Source organism: Vigna angularis, chromosome 6, assembly GCF_016808095.1.
Source record: "Vigna angularis cultivar LongXiaoDou No.4 chromosome 6, ASM1680809v1, whole genome shotgun sequence".
Lineage (NCBI taxonomy): Eukaryota > Viridiplantae > Streptophyta > Magnoliopsida > Fabales > Fabaceae > Vigna > Vigna angularis.
In genome coordinates this window covers 37,519,573-37,541,088 of record NC_068975.1, presented here as the reverse complement: position 1 = coordinate 37,541,088, position 21,516 = coordinate 37,519,573, and the positions used below count along the sequence as shown (strand labels likewise).

The 21,516-nt window shown below is 32.2% G+C and overlaps 2 protein-coding genes across 12 annotated transcripts; one reads left to right on the top strand and one right to left on the bottom strand.

The window, feature by feature from the left end:
• The first annotated feature begins 866 nt into the window (after window positions 1-866).
• LOC108342983 (uncharacterized) lies at window positions 867-12,736 on the top strand. 11 transcript variants are annotated; one of them, XM_052879054.1, is made up of 14 exons: window positions 867-1,259; window positions 2,238-2,466; window positions 3,272-3,344; window positions 3,525-3,680; window positions 4,632-4,730; window positions 5,171-5,331; window positions 5,784-5,949; window positions 7,340-7,482; window positions 7,782-8,451; window positions 9,212-9,324; window positions 9,836-10,091; window positions 10,333-10,625; window positions 11,393-11,864; window positions 12,284-12,736. In XM_052879054.1, exons 1-13 carry the CDS (start codon window positions 1,079-1,081, stop codon window positions 11,481-11,483), a joined length of 2,631 nt encoding a protein of 876 aa, XP_052735014.1. In that variant the 5' UTR covers window positions 867-1,078; the 3' UTR covers window positions 11,484-11,864; window positions 12,284-12,736. The 11 variants fall into 11 exon arrangements, with proteins under 11 accessions (XP_052735014.1, XP_052735015.1, XP_052735016.1 ...); XM_052879056.1 differs by having other exon boundaries at window positions 868-1,259; window positions 5,174-5,331; window positions 12,284-12,734; XM_052879055.1 differs by lacking the exon at window positions 12,284-12,736 and having other exon boundaries at window positions 11,393-11,895.
• A 3,212-nt stretch (window positions 12,737-15,948) lies between these two features.
• LOC108341737 (elongation of fatty acids protein 3-like) lies at window positions 15,949-17,384 on the bottom strand (the record flags this gene model as incomplete). Its single annotated transcript, XM_017579379.2, has 1 exon — window positions 15,949-17,384. A coding segment is annotated over one exon (1,032 nt), but the record flags the coding sequence as incomplete, so codon positions are not given.
• Window positions 17,385-21,516: the final 4,132 nt, after the last annotated feature.

Below are 21,516 nucleotides of genomic sequence, written 5' to 3'. Positions count from 1 at the left end.
TCATTAAAATATTCAAAATAAAAGGATTGTGAATATTTAATAGGATTGTAAAAACATTTTAGAAATAAGTATTGTTTGCTTTTGAATGAAAATAAAAAAACTTAACTACTAAACAATAAATATTCAATAAAAAATATAAAATATATTAATAATTAAAAAAATGATAAATTAACTGATTATTTATTTGAATACTTTCTCTTTCAACTTATGTTAATTTGAATTTATCATATGTTATTTTTCAGTTAAACTCGTCTTCTATATAAAAAAAACATTAAATGATATATTGGATTTAAACTCTGATGCACCTATGTCAATTTATTTTTTATTTTTTTTATTATTATCTGTAATATAGTTTTTAAAACTCTCAACAAAAAATACAATAAAAGTTATATGAAAACTTAAGATTACATTAATTAATCTAAATTATATTAAAAATATATATTTAATATTATTAATGAAAATAATAATAGCCATGAAAGATATAGATTTAACTAATTTGTATTACTTTCTCTTAACAAGTAATTGAATTGAATTTAAATACAAATTATAAATGTTAATTAGATTGATTGACAGCATAAATAATTATTTGCTTAAACTTGACCAGAAATAAATATGAAAATTTAATTTAAACTATATGTATATTTTTAAATAAAAAACTTGTATTTTTTTCTATGTATGTATGTCTGTAAAGAAAAATTAAATTGTTCCAAATACCTAACAGAAGATATTTATTACTCGTTCTAATCTTATTGGCTGTTCGGTTAGATCTTGGACGGATAGGATCATCTCTCAGTGTACATGTGACTTTGATCTGAAAATGTACATGTGATGAGTCAGTATAAAACACTAATTATTAATTTTTCAATAACACAATTAACAATTATATGTTTTTCTTTTCCTGAACAAGACAACAGACACGAGCAGAGCAATCAGAAGAACAGCAAAAGCATGAATGGATGATCTCTATCATTTTCTCTCTCTCAAGTCTCACCCTCTTCCATTTTAATCAGTTAATTCTCTGTTTATTGTTGCATGCTTCTCAAAGATTGAATCTTGAGTACAGAATTAAAGAAAATATATGATGGGGTCAAAGTTTCCGATGACCCAAATGGGGACATCACCTAGATACACGATTTCTACACATACAGGTTTTTTTACATACAAGTATTCAAGAAGAGTATTCTCAGAGCAAAAGTTTCCCTTCAAGTTTGTGCCACAGTCTTTGGGGGATAAATGGAAGCTAAATGACATAAGTACTGGTACTTTCTCTTCTGACTTCTTATTCTCAAAGTGCCATCACACCTTTTAAGTTTCTTGTTTAAGTTTGGTTTGATTAGATTGCATGTGTGGTTCTTATTTGTGTTTCAACGATGTTCAATTCACATGCAATTATTTTTAAATTACTATTTCTTTACTAATAATTTTTCTCTCATTCATGGCCACACCCGACAGATGTATTCAGTTCTTTACTTCCTTCATTCACAAATTGAATTTTCCTATCGATGCAACTTTGCTGCATATCCATTTGTATCATAATATGAATCTCAAACGACTTTCAATCTTACTGTACACGAAGTAATCGGTGAATCATACAGTTCAACAATTGTCTTTCTTTCCTTTTTCTTTTACCAAATTTCATGAAAGTTTAAATTGTTAAAATGAAAAAGGAATGAAACAACACTTTTGAACTAATCTTATTTGGTTATTCCACTACTTTATATGTCATTTTACTCATTCAATTTATGCACTCTAATTGGCTATTCGTTGTTGGTTTCCATTCTTTCAAAGTAGAGCCTTTACCAAGTTTACAAACTTAGATATAAGGTCTATTTCTAGTTCAAAATTATTTTACTGAGCAGTATGTATAATCTGTGATATATTTGATGTTATTTTTCATTGTCTTTGAATCTTATCATTCAGTTCAAGTTATGACTCAAGATTCAAAAGCTAGTTTGACAATTCACATTTTGAATCTCCACTTGATAACCTTGTGCTGAGCTGTTTGCTTGTTGCATGTGATTACTTGGTATTTTAGCTTCTAGTATCTAAGTTATCATCATAAATCAGCTTATTTTCCAATTCTCAATATTAAATGTTTTTCCTTTTTTTTTTAAGTTTGTGAAACTAGGACGAGGTTAAAAGGATATACCATCTCTAAATTTATAGTGTATTTCTTTATGTGCCTCTCATTCTGGCTGTTTATTTGAATTATCAAACTTCCGATTTCCTTTTCAAAGGTTCTATTCAAGAAAGATTGAATGTATTGATGTCAAGGACCCAAAATTTTTTGAATGAAGTGACTTTTCCACGTGCAAAACCTGGTCAAAGTAAGAAGCCTGGTCCTGTAAATGATTTTGGATTACAATTCATGGAAGACATATTTAGGATAGAGCAGACAATTGACCGCAGAACGCCAAGTGGGGTTCTTTCTCTAGCCGCTGTAATTTGCATTGAACAATTCAGCAGGTGAATGCACTTAACTCATTATATTTTGGGTGAAATCTTTTATTTGGTCATTGGGTCAATGCATTCATCAAAAGGATTATACATTAACAAATTCTAGACTAAAGTATATAGCTGAAGTGCATGAATAAAAAAGGTTATACATTAGCAAATTCAAGATCAGAGTATATAACTGAAGTGCTCTATGAAATGTTTTTACTTTTGCAATTGGAATTCATGGCAAAATTATTTATTCTAAAAATTACAGAAAAAAATAGTGCAATAAGAGAATACAATTCATAATGTATATTTTCTGCTCTTCCTTTTCTTTTGCCTTAAAATGATTAGATATTGGTTCTGATAATTTCAGTAGTTTCTTAAATTGTTTTCCTTAATCCAAAAATAAGAAATGTGGTTCTTGCTAGCTATGAGTGAGATATTCAAGAATGTAATTTTCAATTTATCATTTTTACTAAATGTGTAGCTAAACAGCTCTCCTATTAGGATGCATATTACTTTTATTTTCTGGGTTATATAGAATGTCTTATCGGACAAACTCTGATCTATTATAGTTATGTATTACACAGTTATTTTCGTATTAATTTTGGATTAGACAGTTATTTGTTGTGCTGTCATAGTTCTAGTGATCTATTGGTAGTGTTGCAGACTTCTGAAAGGGACTTAAGATGTTAGACAGTCATTCCTTTCTGTTTGGGGAGAAGAGAAACCGTGTTTGTACTCAAATTTGTCTAAGAAACCAAATTATTTTTATCTTTATTCGGAATTCTGGATGTTTATTTCTCAACTTCAATGAAGTCTGAATTCCCAGGGGATTGTGGAGGAATGGACCCACAACATCAAGCACGCCCACCTCTGATCTTAACAGGGAGGGCTGTTGCCATGTGAGATTATGTGCTATTATCAATCAATTGGCATGTGTTTGCGTATTTTAATTTAGTTTGAATGGAAAATTGGATCCTATGAAGCACCATTAACAAGGGTCTTGTCTTTTTTGTGTTTCTTGCTTGCTTCATGTCTATCAAACTGATATAAAAATTATTATTTGACCTTTTAAAAATAAGATATGCAGGATGAATGGATTGACTGGGAAGAAAATGCAGAAAATATTTGGAGCTCTAGTGCCTGAATCTGTATATAATGATGCCCGTAATTTGGTTGAATATTGCTGCTTTAGATTTTTGTCTAGGGATGGTTCTGCTATTCATCCTTCCCTCCAGGTATAGAATATTGTTCTGTTTATGGTATGTTGGAAGCCATGTTCTGAAGTTCATTTTCTGTTTTTGTTTTATCAAAGCTCCTCATGGTTTTCATGAGACATGTTGGGGAAAGCCTTTTTTTCCCTTGTTCATTATATATGTTTTAAATTGATTTACTGAACACAATTTTCAAACAAACAAAATAATGCTTTATATTTCATGTATCTGCATATTTTTCTTTTCATCTGATCAACACCACTTCTCCTTCCCATGTTTTTACTGCCCTTCTGCTCTAGTCTTTTCCAGCTGTTCGAGGACCACTAAATCCTCGTTTCTTATTAGCTCAAACAAGATGGTCAAGCATTTCATGAATGCCAGCTAGACATTGAAGGTGGTCCAAGCTAATTGATTGTCTACCTCAAGAATACCAAGTCTCGTGTATGTTTGTGACATCTCCAGTTGCTTTTCACCTAAAACCTCCATGTGAATCCTCAATCTCACCAATAGTTGTTCATACCTGAGCCCTGACCTTGTTTAACGAGCTCTTCATCATGTGTATTGTTTGGAGTCACTGGTCTTCAATTTCACCAGCATCAACTCAGAACTTTCTCCCACCTATCTAGTGGTAAAGAATAGTGCAACCTCCCTCCAAAAGACGGAAGCTGTTAGGATGTAAAGAGTAGGAGAAGAGATTTCTCTCCTTCTTCTTGTTCTTTTCATCCTATTCCATAAGAATCTTTCTATTATTTTTTCTTTTTGGTTTCTAACGGAAGCACACACATACCATGAAATAATTTTATGAAAAATTGCTATAAAACAAATTGTTTTTTGGGAAATTTGAATGGTAACAAAAACCAGCTAGAAGAAGCCTAATTTACTAGATTTCTTTGTTTTACTTTCTCCCAAATAAACTTTATTCTTTTATTTCCAAAAGGAAAATGCAATGTTTATTGCTTTTGGATGTGTTTGTAGGACCCTGCATTCCAGAGGTTGATATTCATAACCATGGTTGCCTGGGACAATCCTTATACCGATAACCTTTCCAGCAATGCAGAGAAGACTTCTTTACAGGTTCAGTTCTTTCCTTTAGTTAATGTGATTCAGGCGCCCTACCAGCATTGAATCTGCTGGTGATTGCATATGGGAGATATGAGAAGAGTGATAGCTTTTTGTCAGGAATTCTCCCACTAATTGGCCTGTTGCACGGTACCACAATGTTTGAACTTCTAAGGGTGATGTTGATGACCAGCTAGAAAGTATTATACTTTTAAATATAAAGTATCTACCATGTTGCACAAGAAATATGTGTTCATCTTGTGAATGATAATCTAGGGAAAAGTTATTTCATCATTCTCATGAATTAAATCAATGATATCATAATAGAACATTGAAGCTGGGAGATATTTTGGTTCAAGGATTTCTAGCTATTTTCTTCTTTACAATTGCATTATGTTATTTTTCTTTATGATTTTGAGAGATCACTTCATATATGTAATTTTTTGTGGGCTTAGCAGAATAAACTTGTCACTGAGGAGGCTTTTATTCGTATTGCTCCTGCAATCTCTGGTGTGGTTGACCATCCCACAGTGCACAATCTTTTCAAGGCTCTTGCTGGCAATCAAGAGGGCATTTCTGTGACCTCATGGCTGAATTACATTAATGAGTTTATCAAGTGAGTTGTTAGTCATCATTTTGTCAATGATGTGATAATCTTAGAAGACATCCAAGCAACATGTGTTTTTGACTTCCAAGTTGATGAAATATAAATGATGTGTAACGGTTTTCCAATTTACAAATCTCAAATTCTTCTAATGCACTAGGTATTCTCATTTTATCTAGATAATTAATGCATGAAAGAATGAAATTTCATTTTTGCATGATGAAGGAATTAAGATTTTTTGTGAAAAGATCCTCTTAATTGTCATAATTTCATAAAAATAAAATGATGAATGATTATTTGTTTCATCTTTTATTCACTTTTTTGAACTTTCTGTTTATAATGTCATTGCTTCAGACGACTCCTCTCTTATTTTCTCTTGAATTTTCTAATTTGCTACTCAGAACTTCTAAACATTCTCTTTATGACAACTTTTTTGTGCTAAAATTGTACTGATATTATTGTAGAGTGCGTCAAAAACAGATATCGCATCAGATTCCAGAGTTTCCTCAACTGTCTCAGGAGAGAATTTTATGTACTAGTTCCAACAGTAAGCGACCTGTTTTGAAATGGGAGAATAATATGGCCTGGCCTGGCAAACTTACTCTAACAGATAAAGCAATCTATTTTGAGGTATTTTATGATTCTATACTATGGTTATTATTATAGTAGTATTTTAATATGTTAAACAGTCAGTAGTATATGCTCTGTGATAATTGAACAGTTTTATACTTAGTTATATTCTGTAACAATCCCGTTAGATTTTCAGTTCTTAGGTGGTTTGATATTTATTACAGTCTGTTAAATGTTACGGAGCTATATATAGCTGATCTCTCATCTTTTTGTATCTTGTCTAAAACAAATTTACTCAAATTCAGATATTGTTTTTTCTTTTCTCTGAACCTTAACACTGATGAAGTATACTATATCATAAGTTTTGGGACTTTACCTATAGCAATACAAAAGGATCTGCAGATTTCTCTGTGGAAAGCACAACTACTACCCTTTATATTCTGTATTTCTTCTTTATATTGTCTTTAGTATGTATAAACATGATTTATGGTTGTAATTTGATTAGAAATTATAATGTATTTGATTGCTTTGTTGTTTGTTGGTGTTACAACACCAAGATTGGATTTCTGGAACAGAATTAAACGCTTAAGCCTATAAAAACAAAAAAATACATTTGACTTGTTACAACTTTAGGCCCATAATTTCCAATCTCTATCAAATCACGTAATCTCTTTGTTGAGAGGATTAGTGTCAAAACAGGTCACGGAGGATTGTACCAAGAAGGGATATAATTAATTTTGTGTATATTGGGTACACAAGAGTATTCTTATTTATAATGAAGAGATATAATTATAAGGAACAAAATCAAAAACATCTAAGAGTAGGCAATATCAAATATTTCCCTTTCAAATCATATCATATCTCCATATTTAATTTGATCAAATCATATGTCTAGCACGCTTATTTTGAGATCTCCTTGACTTATCACATCTTAGTTTTCCCCCTATATGGAGAAATTGAAAATCTACCTGTGCAGAGTCAAAAGCATCAACTTCAAGCAGAATGAGTTTCTAATTGCCCATATGAAGAATTGAATATTTTAGGAACCAACACAAACAATTTTATTAGTTTTTAGGCCTAGACTTTACATAATAGTGACTACATGCTACAGTAGTAAAGGTTGCATTAAAGATCCCACAGTAACTTAGATATGATCAAATTATAGTAAAAATGAGTGCAAAACTCACCTTATATGGCACTTTTGTAGTTTAGTTGTTTTTTGTTAGTGATTGATCTTTGAGAAATTATTAAGACAGTTAACCATTAGAAACTGTTCACTATAGATCATGCTAAAATAAGATTGACAGTGAATGAAAACTGAATGGTTTGTTTGCTTGCTAATGTGTGTGAAAGTTGAATCAATGATTGATTATTGATCAAAGAGTTTGTATAATAAAAAAAAGTAATCACCATCTTGTTTGATTGTTCTTTTCAAATCTATATGTTCCAGACAGTTAGCATACTGGGGGAGAAGAGAGCCATGAGATTGGATCTTACAACTAATGGTTTACAAGTAGAGAAGGCAAAGGTTGGGCCGTTAGGGTCTTCACTTTTTGACTCTGCTGTTTCTGTTTCCTCTGGCTCAGAGACAAAGTGAGTAAGCTTCTTCCAGCATTTTTTTTATTAGTTCTAATGAGTCTGGGTAAATAGAACTCAGCTTTATCAGAAAAATATGTCTTGGTAAAAAAGATGAAGTCCAACTAAACATTCTAAAGACTCAGGTGATAAAAGTTATGGAGAATATCGTACTCTCCTTCAGCTTATCTCCATTTTCTCATAAATAAAATAACTCAAGTACCACAGTTTTGTCCTCCGCTTTCACCAGTGCTTTTCTGCTCGTTTTAAAATACTGTATTTTCTGTTTCTTTTATATTCTTACTTCGATTGAATAGGTGGGTGCTGGAATTCATTGATTTAGGAGGTGAGATGAGGAGGGATGTTTGGCATGCACTTATAAATGAAGTCATCACTCTACACAGGTTTATACGTGAGTATGGACCTGATGAGTATGATGAGTCACTTTTTAATGTATATGGAGCTCGCAAAGGAAGTGATAGGGCAACAAGCTCTGCTATTAATGGTATTGCTAGACTCCAAGCCCTTCAATATTTGCGGAAGTTGCTTGACAATCCCACCAAACTAGTTCAGTTCTCATATTTACAGAATGCACCACATGGTGACATTGTCCTCCAAACTTTAGCTGTTAATTACTGGGGAGGTCCACTAATTACAGGATTTGTAAATACCCGCAATCAGTCAGAAACTCGACCTTCTGATGAAATAGCTGATAGCCGCAACCATGTATTTGACATAGATGGAAGTATCTACTTGCAGAAGTGGATGAAATCTCCATCTTGGGGTTCAAGTACTTCCACTAACTTTTGGAAGAACACTTCAGTAAAAGGTTTAATATTGAGTAAGAATCTTGTTGTGGCTGATTTATCATTCACAGAAAGAGCAGCAAAAATAAGCAGACTAAAGTACCACGTTGTGGAGAAGACTCAAGCCACCATTGATGCTGCAACTCTACAAGGCATACCCAGCAACATTGATCTTTTCAAGGTTGGGATGCTTAACTTGCTCTCTTGTCTCCTTTGATGGTTTAAGTGTATAGTAACTACTTGATTATGATTATGCAACATTCAAATCAGTTATCTATACTCATTCAAAAGCAGTAAGTAGTGTTTGCATGCTTGATATTTCTCACAATTTCTTCTAGATATTGGTATAATTGTGCCATGAGACCATGACTATCAGTATTAGGATTTTAGAATATCTGAAATATGTATAAGCACGGGACAGTAATTTGTTATTCAAGTATTTAATTTCATCTCATCCCTCTATTTTTGCAATAAAAAGCCAGTATTGAAAAGTTTTCTTACAATCTTTTTCAAATTTCTTTTAATTTATGAAATTTCCAGAATCATGATAACAGAATTTTTATCCTTTAACGTGGCTGGGTGGATGGGTGGGGGTTGTGATCATCCCTGTATAGCAACACTCCCCTCCACCTGAGTAGAGATTTAAATTTGTCCTCATTTTAAAATTTCATGATTACCGTAGTGGTTGGTAAAGATATATTGCTTCTTTTCTTTTACTAGTATTCAATTGAATTTAATATATTGTATTGTATTGCTAATGCTATCTGTATTAACTCATTCTTATAACAAATATTTTAGTTTACTGCAGAAGCGTTCAATGTCAAAAGTCTTATTAGCAATGGTGCCTTAGGCCATCATATTTGATTGCTTATTTATGTTGTCTTCTTTGAATGGGATCCAAAAATCATAAGCTCTTAGATATTGATTTTGTTCCTGTGCAGGAGCTAATGTTTCCTTTCGCCATGATTGTGAAAAACTTTGAAAAGCTTAGGCATTGGGAGGAGCCACACTTGACTATTGCATTTCTTGGACTCACCTATACAATACTTTATAGGTAGATCTTCACCTCATTTTTATTCTGCTATTGGTGGTTGCTGTTTTCCCAGTCATCAGTCAGCATGATGATAATTTGATATCTAGCTTCTCTTTTACTTTTATTTATGAAAGATAATTATTTACTTAAATGTTATTTCTGTAAGACTTACATTCTTCATGCACCTAACTGTAATAACAGTTTAGACCTGCACAAAATGTGAGGATCATAAAACTGTAATGTACTTTCCAAGATTTGGTGGACAATGAATTTCATGGTGGAAAACAATGCTTTAAGAATTTGGTTTTTAACCAAGCCAAATGACATCATGTGATCAATGTAACCAACCTCACTTGGATAAAATTTATTGTTGTTGGTGGTTAACAGAGCAATAAGTCTTCATGGATCCCTCCAACCAAGTTGATGTTTTGGATAGTGTATTTGCAGCACAAGCTAATTGATGTTCTTGTTAATAGTTTCTGGGCACCTTTTTCTTACATGTTTGAGCTGATGTTTTAATTTGCCTTTCCAGAAATCTGGTGTCGTATGTGTTTCCCATGATGCTGATGATTTTGGCAGTTGGCATGCTCACAATCAGGGCCCTTAAAGAGCAAGGCCGCCTAGGACGATCTTTTGGTGAAGTCACAATACGTGATCAGCCCCCATCCAATACTATACAAAAGATTATTGCTGTAAAAGATGCCATGCGTGATGTTGAGGATTTTATGCAGCAAGTGAATGTCGCTCTCCTCAAAATACGTTCCGTTTTACTGTCTGGCCATCCACAGGTATATTATCAAGAGTAATGAGAAATCTAGTTGTGATTTGCATTCCCACGTCTTCTTTAGTTGAAGCTCAAACTAGTTTTTGGTATGCTATTTGATATTATTATTTTGTTCTTATTCCTGTTCCGGGGCTATTTAATATGATCTGATACATCAGATTTTGGGAGGATTCTTTTTATTTTATTGATTTGCCATGATTTTGAACTCTGCTCCTGTGGATGTTTAATATGGCCTTCTTTTTCAGATAACTACTGAGATTGCAATGGTACTGATATCTTCTGCAACCATACTCCTCATTGTCCCGTTCAAGTACATCTTTTCCTTTCTTCTCTTGGATATGTTCACAAGGGAGCTTGAGTTTCGGAGAGAAATGGCTCAGAAGTTCATCAAAATTTTGAGAGAACGGTGGCATGCAGTGCCTGCTGCCCCCGTGTCAATTTTACCATTCCAAAATGAAGAAGCCAGATCAGAAATTTACTTGAAAGAAATAGAGGACCAATCAAAATCACAAGGAAATCAGGGCAGTGGAAAGTCCAGGTAGCTAGTGCCTCCACTTTCAGTGTTATCAACAGATAATGTAAATAAGTAAATTTTGTTTCAATTTTTTTTGTAAAGAAAAGTAGAAAGGTCTTGCACTAGCTTTTTCTCCCTTTGGATTTGTTATACGGAACGCTTGAGTTGGTTAGTTTTCAGTTTTATCTTTTTCCTCGTGTTGAACAATGTTGGTTCCCATTGAAGAAAATGCATGATTAATTACAACAGATAAAACTATATGCCTGGATTTGTAGAGGCTTTTAGGCATCCGAGTAAATTTCGGTAACACTCAGAAATACAGAAGTCAATGATACGACAAAAAGCAAAAAAAATCATTCAAGTGTAACATTGAGAAAACATTCAATTTACATGCACAATTGCTACCACGTGATCCATGAAGTCTGCATGAATACCAATGGGAGAATCAGGGCCAACCATGTCCGAGGTTTGACTTTATAAGTATTAGATTCATTGCATGCAACTGTCTTGCCATGATAGGAACACAATGTTTGGTTCCTGTATTAAAAATGAATATTAGCAAGAATTATGGTAGTCAAGAAGACGAGGGTATAGAATTAATCTGATTTGTATATAATGAATGCATGAAAATATTATTTGTCTAGAATAAACTTACCTCAAGCCGCAGAATGTAATAACGAAGTCTGCTCCCGAGCATGTTATTATGCTGGGGTCATCATGGGCAAAACTATATGCTGCAGGACAAACCTGTTTAAACATGGTTGAATAATTTGAAGACAAACATGTAGCAGGGTTTCCATAAGTGCCTCTGCAGCAATACTCGTCAGTGTTAAAGACATCACAGGCACTGCGGCAAGCAATAACTTTGTCACCTTGCTTTGAAGCTAGCTGGGGTGGACAATTCTTCCTCAAATCTCCATCACAGCCAGCAATGCTACAGTTCCCAGTGCCATTAACAGCTTTTACTGTCACGGGCAAGTTGAAGCCATCTACAAGGCTAACATCATAGAAATCAGGTTCACCAAGGGTAAAGTCAGCAATTGTGGCAGGTGGGGTTCCTGGACCTGTACAGTTAATGTTGGTACCACAAGCACCTGTTTCACAATTGCCATTGCCATTCTTGTCAAAGTTGCAGCCTGTTCTAGCCCATATTCTTCCACTCCATCCAACAGCAGCTGTGTGCACTTTTGATTGGCCAGGATTTAATGCATCTCCACTGAAGTTATCACTTCCTGTTATGGCAGGCCATATTGTCTCCTTGCAGTAATTTACTATACTTAAAGTCTTACTGCTTCCACAGGTTTCAGGTGCTGCCACCCAACAGATCAAATTTCTAATATTGTAAAAAATAACCCTTCTTGGAAACCCTCCTTGTTGCTTTAACAAATAAACATTTTTCTCTAAGCATAAACAAATCATCAGTCTGAGTTGCACACCCAATAATGGCAAAGTTTTTTTATTCTGGTCAAAACTCTGTTATGCAGATTGGACCACTACCACCTATTGTAGCTACTGCGTTTTTCTCCTGATTTATAGACATTCGAATGTTGTGAAGTCGTTTTCAAACAAATATTAAATGAAACAAGGAATTATCAAATTAAAGTTTAAATTTTTTTTAGTTATATATGAACCTAAACAGGAAGATTAATAGTTAACAAGTATGCTTTATTTGCTTCACACAGGTTGACCAAAGATGGAGATTATAAAAGTGAAGAAGTTACCAGATGAAATAACAGCAAAGATGAAAAGAAGTGCACTATGATGATTAGCCATATATCCACTGATACAGTTGATTACATTACATTGTCTCCAATCGTCAACGTGCATGGAATGAGAGATTGTGAGCTATTTATGAGTATGCTCAATGAAAGGAGTTGAAGAATACGTGAAGAAGAGAGTGAATCTATTAGTACTGACAACTCTAAAAGCTTTCCTTCCTTGCTCAAGGCCAAAATTTCAGAGGATACCTTGCTCACCATTGTCATACTCATTATGTCCTTCTATTCAATAAATTTGTTATGCACTTTTTCACTTTTCCAACTTCTTTATGTTGTCTTGTTTTTAAGACTTCATCCTTGTGGCCTTGAACTGTGATAAGGATTGAACAATGCATATGCATATATATCATTTCAGTGATTCTACTTAGAATGCAGTTTTGAAATGTAAATCATAAGTGTCCAAATCCATGTCTAGAATCCAATTTAAAGTGGTGACTGACTTGAAGGAATTTAGTGTTATTTTTTTGCTGTGCAAGTCATTCTTACATTTAGTAATTTTGTAATGATTTTCTTAAATAGGTAATTAAGGATATATTGACTGTTAAATTTTATTAATAATGTCACAATAGGTTTGTATTTTGTTTATGATAGTTTATGAAATCTGACATTAGGTTTGAAGAGTGAAGATTTGAACTTTTTATATTGTACTGATGAAATTTAATTTTTTTATTTGAGGTTAAGTTAAAACTTTATGTGATCGTGTGAAACAAGAGAACTGCTAGCTTAGCTACTGAGTCCATATTTTTAAAAAGGTTGTAACTTTTTTTTTGCCTGTTCTTATATCAAATCCACAGGTTAATTAGTATTTTGCTGCCATTATAAATTAAAAAGGACAACAATATATCCATATAAAATTTTATAATATATTATTATTGGTTAAAAATCTAAAGTTTAATATTCAATAAAAAGATACATTATACATAATATGATGTATTATACAAGAATGCCATTAAGCAAACAATTCTACTTCTGTTCCTCACATTCAAATATGTATAATAAAATCAAGTAAAACTGTATAAAAGTAGAAAAAGTTTGAAATCGACACCATTAATTAAAGCACCACAAAATAATAATTAAACACTTAAACATTTCTACTACTTTCAAGATAATAGTTAAAAGAACAAATAACATAAAATACAATTAAAGGAGTTGTCTATATATAATATACTCCCTCCAAAATATATATCACTTAACTCCTTCAAAGAATAATGCTGAACACCAAATTCCAACATGTAAACAAATTTCTCCCAAATACATAGAAACCAAGCAGTACACTATTCACTAGTGCAGAATTGGTCTTTAACGTTATCCTGTAAACGTCGGACCACAAAATAGCCAACGTAAATTATTAACCGGTGACATTTTCGTGAATAAGTTGGACATATAGACATCTGTTAAGGGAGGCACCGACGTCTATAATATTATAGATGTCGGTGCCCCTCCTAACAGACGTGTATATGTCTGACAAGTAGATCAAAAGTTTTTTTTTTCGCCATATAGACGTCTGATCCCGCCACCCCGATATTTATATACGATTATAGACGTCGGTGTCCCTCCTAACAGACGTGTATATGTTTGACAGGTAGATGAAAAGTTCTTTTTTTCCGCCATATAGACGTCTGATTCCGCCATCCGACGTCTAAAGGGCCTGACAGGGTAGGTGAAAAGTTGTTTTGGACGTCATATTAGTGAGGGCCCCGACGTCTAGGCGAGAATAGACGTTGGTGCCCTCTGTGTTCGACGTCTTGTTTGCTGTTAAATCAGAAATCTAACCTACGATTACGCGCACTTCATCGTCTTCCTTCTCGCCTTTTCTCTCCGTGACATTGCATTTCCAGGTGCGTTTTGTCTCTTTTGAACCGTTTAAACTTACTTTTACTCCGATTAAATTAGTCTTTGATGGATTATCTTCCATTTGAACCGATTAAAATGAGTTTTCATTGTGTTTTGGTGCAATTTTTCTCGTGTCTTTGGGTAGCGTAGTAACACATTCTCCCTTTGCTAGTTTCCTCGTAAGAAAAGCTTGCGTCTTTTGGATGTCTTATAGCATTTCAACCCAAAACCGAACCTGGGTCCTTGTCTAGTTCTCATGTCACCGTATTCATTTTCATTGCCGGTTGGAATGGAACTAGGCAAGGATCCAGATTCGGTTTTCGGTTGAAATGTCATAAGAGGTCCAAAAGACGCAAGCTTTTCTTGTGAGGAAACTAGCAAAGGGAGAATGTGCTACTACGTTACCCAAAGACACGAGAAAAATATTGATGCATCCACCACCACTACTTTATATATCCATATTGATGTTCCTAGGAAGGTAGATACGAGTCTAAATCTCATTTTTAAGTAGACCACCACTACTTTATATCCATATTGATGTTCTTAGGAAAGTAGATACGAGTCTAACTCTCATTTTTAAGTAGAGACAATTTAATAAATTCATAAATTTATTGATGTTTTTGTGTAGGTTAGATTCATGTTTTATTTATGTTTCTTTGATAAATTTGATTCATCAGTGTGGTATCATACTTTAGTATTCCTCTATACCACAAACCTATTGCCTTAAAAGTTTTTAAGTTAATTGTGATATTAATCTTTTATATGGATTGAACTTATGTCTAAAATTGAACAGAATTAACATAATTAAAAAATTTGTATTATGATTGTAATTTTTTTTCTCATTATATATATTAAAAATGAAATATAATTGAAATACAATTAGCAAAACATATAAGTTTTAAATTTTAATAGAAAAAATGCGTGTTGTGTATTCATATCGATTACTATTTTATTATTATTTTTAACTAATATATAAAAAAGTTTAAACATGAGTCGTCAATGTTACAACATAGAAAGCCCTTGGAAAAGGGTGTGATTATTCTATTATTTTAAGTTCTTTTACAAATTTTCTATAAAATGATTGTTTGTCTTGGATAACATTAATGATTATTATTACTGGTTGGTGTCATTCTGGACCCTAGCTAAGGCGAATTTAATTATAAGATTGAACATATATAGATAGAGAATCAAATTAATTGAATATCGACATGTAAACAGTATTTGATGTACCTGTGTCATTTAAATAAGCTGCAGAAGTATAATTAAAAAAAAAATCTTCCACCCAAAATTAATAAATATAACATAAAATAGAAAAGTGTAATTACCATCAAATTATCTTTATATAATAGGATAATCTTTTTGTCTCACTGTAAAACAGTTCATCATTCCAATAGAACTATGAGAAGATAGGAAAAAGGCAATTCCAATTAACAATAATTGTAGTACCAGGTAGAAGATCTAGCGCAGAGTAATAGTCTTTATTTTGTTGCTGTTGTTGGTAGTTGGTATATTATAAATGCAGCTGTTAAATTTTATTTTGATGATGACTTGTGCAGCTGTTCTAGGACCACAATTCAAAAGTGCTTTCAGAACGCGATTAATTTAATTACTTAGGCCATGCATGCATATATATAACACGTTTATTTTTCCCATCTATATATAATCATGGACATCATTAGTTTCATCTTGAAACGCGACTATTTTTAGATAAACTCCGCATTTAATGGAACAACAACACCAACTATATATATAAATATCTAGAGTACATAGGTTTTGTCCCAGATTTTAAGGTAAATGTCGTGCGTGTAATACTAAACAAATCCACATTAACAAAACGATTTAAAAAAATATATATATTCCACACGAACTCAACCAAATCCTTAACACCCACATAGCCCAATTTCAATATTCGGCTTGTTGCCATTAACAAAAGTTCCCAGAGTCAGAATCAAGGAAAAAAAATTAAAAAAGTGGAGGAATAAAAAAACAGGTAGATGATAGTGAGAGACTGAGACATGTTGGTAGTTCTCACGACCGACCAGGTTACGTGACATGCTATGGAATTTCGATTTCACAAAAAGAATGAATTGGAAGAATAATGATGATGTCGTACCATAAATAGGGCAATCGTAGGAAGCAATCACTTGAGAGTGTGATTGGAACAAAAGAAGGTCTTGGAAGGCTTAACGGCGAGTTTGTTCTTCTTGGAGGATGCACCGTAGCTCTTCTTGTGAAAGTCTACGAAGAGAACGAGAAGAGAGGCGTAGAAGACGACGTTGAAGGTCCAACCCCAAACGCCGGAGCAGCCAGAGCCGGTGAAGTGGTAGTAGAGCATGACGGCGAGAACGAGGAAACTGGAGTAGAACTGCAAGATCTGAACGTTGGTGACGATCTTCTTCCATCTGGGGCGCACACCGAGTGCGCAGGATAAGTAGTAGGCGTACATCAGGACATGCACGGAGGCGTTGGTGAAGAGGACGGCGGGGAAGAGGGTCTGGGAGGTTTGGAGCCAGATGTAGCACATGATGACGACGGTGGAGTGGTGGTAGACGTGGAGGAAGGTGAGGCGTTGGATGGATTTGCTGAGGATGATGAGGAGGGTGTCGGCGAACTCGAGGATCTTGGAGAGGTAGAAGATGTAGGCCCAGAAGAAGAGAGGCCCGGTGGGCTTGGTGTGGGGAGGGAAGCAGACGATCCAGTGGAGGTGAGGTGCATGGTAGAGGGTGGAGAGGAGGCAGCCAAGGGCCATGGTGAAAGAGAGGAGAAGGAGGAAGATGTTGTGGAGGGCTGAGATGGTTTTGATGAACTGTGGAGATATGGAGGAGGATATGATCCTGTGGGGGAGAATGAAGGTGGAGAAAAGGTAAGAGAGAATGGTGAAGAAGAGAAAGTGTGGTGAGGAACCTAGGGTTTTACCTGGTGTCCATGAGAAGTTTCTTATGGTAGGATGGTTCACTAGCCAGTACTCCAAATCCAACCCTGATGATAACATTTTCTCAAACTCAACTACCACAACAACACAACACAAAAACAACCTAGTACTGTGCTGCTGGGGAAGAAGAGAGAGAGATCTTGAAATGTTGGAGGAGGAAAAATGCAAGCTTGAAGTTGTTTGATGTATATATGACAGTGTGAGAGGGTAGGCCGAAACACTATAAGTAATGAACAGTGATCATATACAGCTGGTAAAGTTGCTCAATAAATGTGGCAATCTGAGCAGAAGCAAATGCATGGCCTCTACAGTGACTCATTCTGCATGAGATCTTGACTATTCAAAAATAATAATAATAACATAATACAAATTCAAATTTAGAAAAGGAAGAAAAGGTGATATATTTTAACACTTGGAATGATGTCCAAGTGTTTTTCAGACCAATGCCATGTGGCCATTTCATTTCAAGTTTCTCAGCAGCATGTTCTGGTTTTTAGGATTTGTTTAGTTACACCATCTTACTGTTTATTTGCTTTAAAGTAAAGAATATCTACTTTTTATCCCAACTTAAACTCTCACAACAACTACTCTACTTGAGTAGATTTTAGAAGCATGCATTGTAATAGTTTGAGTTATTGATTGAATAGCAATAAATAAATAGGGCAGTGAATATTTAAATTTGAAATGTTGATCTGCATCTACCAACTAACATCATTGATTATTTAGTGAATGGAATGGCGGAAGTGGATGAAAATGGGGCACTGCAGAAAGTAGGTGTCCCCCTTTATGTTTTCGAAAGGGACACACATAGTGAATATTAGTACTGGTGGGTTGCTATGAATATCAATTTTTTTTATGTAATCTTATAGTTTTTTCTTTCTTTTTTTTGCAGTAACACACCTACTGCATTATGGGTTCGCACTGAGTACAAGATATCTGATGATGGAGGATGGAAAGTTTGTAAAATGTGTTGTATGAATGAGTGCAGAAAATGGTTTGATGCTACTTGGACAATGATTTTTTAACTGTAACTATTTTATTGGTCTATGTATATGAAATTGATTAATTATAAATTATCATATAAATTGTTATAAAAACAAATTATAAAAGAAATTGTTAAAAATTATAAATTATCATAAAAATTGTTATAAAATTGTTAAAAAGACATTATGTGTCAAAAATATATTTTTTTAAGAGAAATTATATTTAAAACATACAATTTTTTTTACATTCAGTACAAAAAATTACTTTTTAATGACTATTTTAATTTTATAATGTATGTCAAATAAATATACATGTGTGTTACCTTATTAATACTCTGACATTAACTTCTGACCCAAGAGCCAACCCTAATTCTCCCAACTCTTTGGTATAAATAGACAAATTTAATAGGAATAGGAATATATGATCCTAAAATCACAATCAAACAGCAAAATTTAGGTTGGGTTTTATTATTTTTAGCATTCATTTTTAAACCAAACTGTATACCACATTTAATGTTTCTTCAAATGCTTTATTTTTTTTCTTTTACAAAGTTAATTAAACATATAAGTAAACATCCTCACCATACACTTGTAGGATTCATGTACTACCTCCAAAACAAAACATTAGTAATATAGAAAAATATAAATTTGTTATATATATATATATATATATATATATATATATATGTATATATATGTAAATTGAGCAGTATTAATCCTCATTTTGAGCACCATGAGGTCATTTAAAATGTCCAATTTTTTTAACTCAAATTTTACTTTCATATGAATCAAAACAAGTTTCCTCTTTATTATAAATGCTTTCTTATAAGGTACTAACAAAAGTATACATGCTTTAAGTGAAATCTGCTGGTATTTAGTAAAAAATTTCAAAATCCTTGAAATAAATAATTTTATAGTAAAAATAATAATTAACAACAAATTTAAAATTAATTTATTTTGGTATATTAAAATCACGATTAAATCTATTTTGTATATTGGATCGTAAATACAGTACTTTTTCCGTACCTCAATAATAACTTATACTAATAATTGAATAAAGCATTATCTAAACTCAACTTAAAAATCAAATATTTTTTAGAAAAAAAAAACACATGATTTAATTATGAAAATTTTACCCACTTCTATGTTCTTTTAAGTGGCATTTATACTTCTCATGAATTTATATTTAAAAAACCTAAATGGAATTGTGTATTTAATTAAGAAGTTAGAAGATCATGAAATGTAAGTAGGTTGTGGGATGGGAGAGAAAAAAATAATTTTAAAAAATTATGAAAAGTGTTGTATTATTTATTACAACTAGTTACTATTTTCATTTATTTTCATTTTTCCTTAGTTTTTGTTTCTCTTTTGTTACTTGTATTAATTATATGCACGACGAATTTTAAAGAAACTTCAAATCATAGCAAGTAATCGATTTATCTGAAAATGGATACTTTTGATATTGATTTGAGTCCCATCGAAGTAATGTATGTTAATTATAATAAAAGGCTCAACCACCGTCTTCCAATCAAACCAACTGTCTAACAACTGTCTAATTTTTAAAACTATACATGTTTCAAAGAGAGCTTTCAAAATTAAGATATCATGTGAACGTATGATTTTTAACAGAATGTTTTAACGAGTTAGTCTTCTATATAGTAACGATAACCGGTATGTCGAGTATGAATAGTGTGTATTGCAACTCGATTCATAAATGAAAATTTTATCTATAATATGTTTGCCATCCACATGTTTTAATAAAATTCATCGATATTTTAAAATTCACTAAAAAAAATATTTTATATAATTTTAAAATAAAATTGCAAAATAATATGTAAATTTTAATATAAATAAAATAAAATAAAATGTAAAATTTAATTTAAATTAAATTTAATTTAATAAAATATAAATTAATTTTATTTTAAATTAAATTAAATATATTTTAAATTTTTTTTTTATATTTTGCAGATAACGGGTATCCATAAGTCAGGTAGCATAATATCTGCACCCGACCCGTTTATAAGCGGATATTAAAATATCCGCTACCCATAACCCGTGAATAGTAAATATCCACATGTACTAACTATCTATAGCGGATTTTATCTATGAATATCCGCAGGCACAATTTTTTTTGCCATTCCTAATCTTATCACAAAATACAATCACACATTCCTTCATCCAACGGATGTAACCAATAAATAAATGAGTTTAACCATATACATTAAACAAGTCTATCTTATACGAATCAAACGAGTAATGTAAAAAATATTAGATGAGTCATTTCGTTCATTAAGTAAACAAATATAACAAAAAATATTAAATAGATCTTGCAATACACATTAGACCAATTTGCCCATAAATTGATTATATTAGTATAATAAAAAACATTAGACAAGTTTAGAAATATATATTAGACGAGTTTGTCTATAAACTAATTAGATGAATATAATAGAAAATATTAAACGAGTCATTACATTCATGATTAAACAAATATAACAAAAAACATTAAATTGGTCTATTAATGTAAGTCTAACAATATACATTAAGTGAGTTTGTCCATACTTTCACTTGACAAATATAACAAAAAAAAAACATTAAAGACACATTTCATACATTGATTATGAGTTTAAGAATACTCATTATAGGAGTCTATCCAAACAATGATTAAACTAGTCTACCAACAACATACACGGATTAGACTAGTTTATTAATACACATTAGACGAGTATGTTCATTCACTAATTAAATGAATCTTATAATATACATTAAAAGAGTATGTCCCTATAGTAATTAAATGAATTTAACAATACACATTAGAAGAGTCTATCCATACACTAATTAGATAAGAATTTCGTGCATAAAACATAAAATAAGTAATTACATACATTAGTTAGATAAATGTATAAGAATATGCATTAAGTGAGTATATTTATACACTGATTAAATGAGTTTTGCAACACACATTTGTCTATACACTAATTAATACACATTAGATAACTCTATTTATTATCTTATTAGACATATCTTGGAATACATAATAGACGAGTTTGTCATACACATTAAATGAGTGTAACAATACCCATTAAATGAGTGTATCTATATACTTATTATACGAGTCTAGCATTAGATATTACACAAACTTGTCGATGCACTAATTATATGAGTCTAATATATCCATATATTGATTTGTATTTATAATAAATATACTCAACTTTTTTTTGCATAGTTTATCCTTTATATTTTTTATAGTTTACTCTATATATTTTCACATCTTATATCCTTTGTAATTTTACAAAATTTACTTTTTACACTTTTACATATACATTGACTTTCTAAACTTATTAATAATTTGTAATATTGATTTTATTTAAAATTTAATTATAAACTTA

Bases quoted from the DNA above. Each gene is read 5' to 3' on its own strand.
- LOC108342983 (XM_052879054.1), top strand. From the start codon at position 1,079: ATGATGGGGTCAAAGTTTCCGATGACCCAAATGGGGACATCACCTAGA. The intron at 3,681-4,631 runs GTATAGAATATT...ATGTGTTTGTAG, and splicing joins CTATTCATCCTTCCCTCCAG to GACCCTGCATTCCAGAGGTT. The intron at 8,452-9,211 runs GTTGGGATGCTT...GTTCCTGTGCAG, and splicing joins GCAACATTGATCTTTTCAAG to GAGCTAATGTTTCCTTTCGC.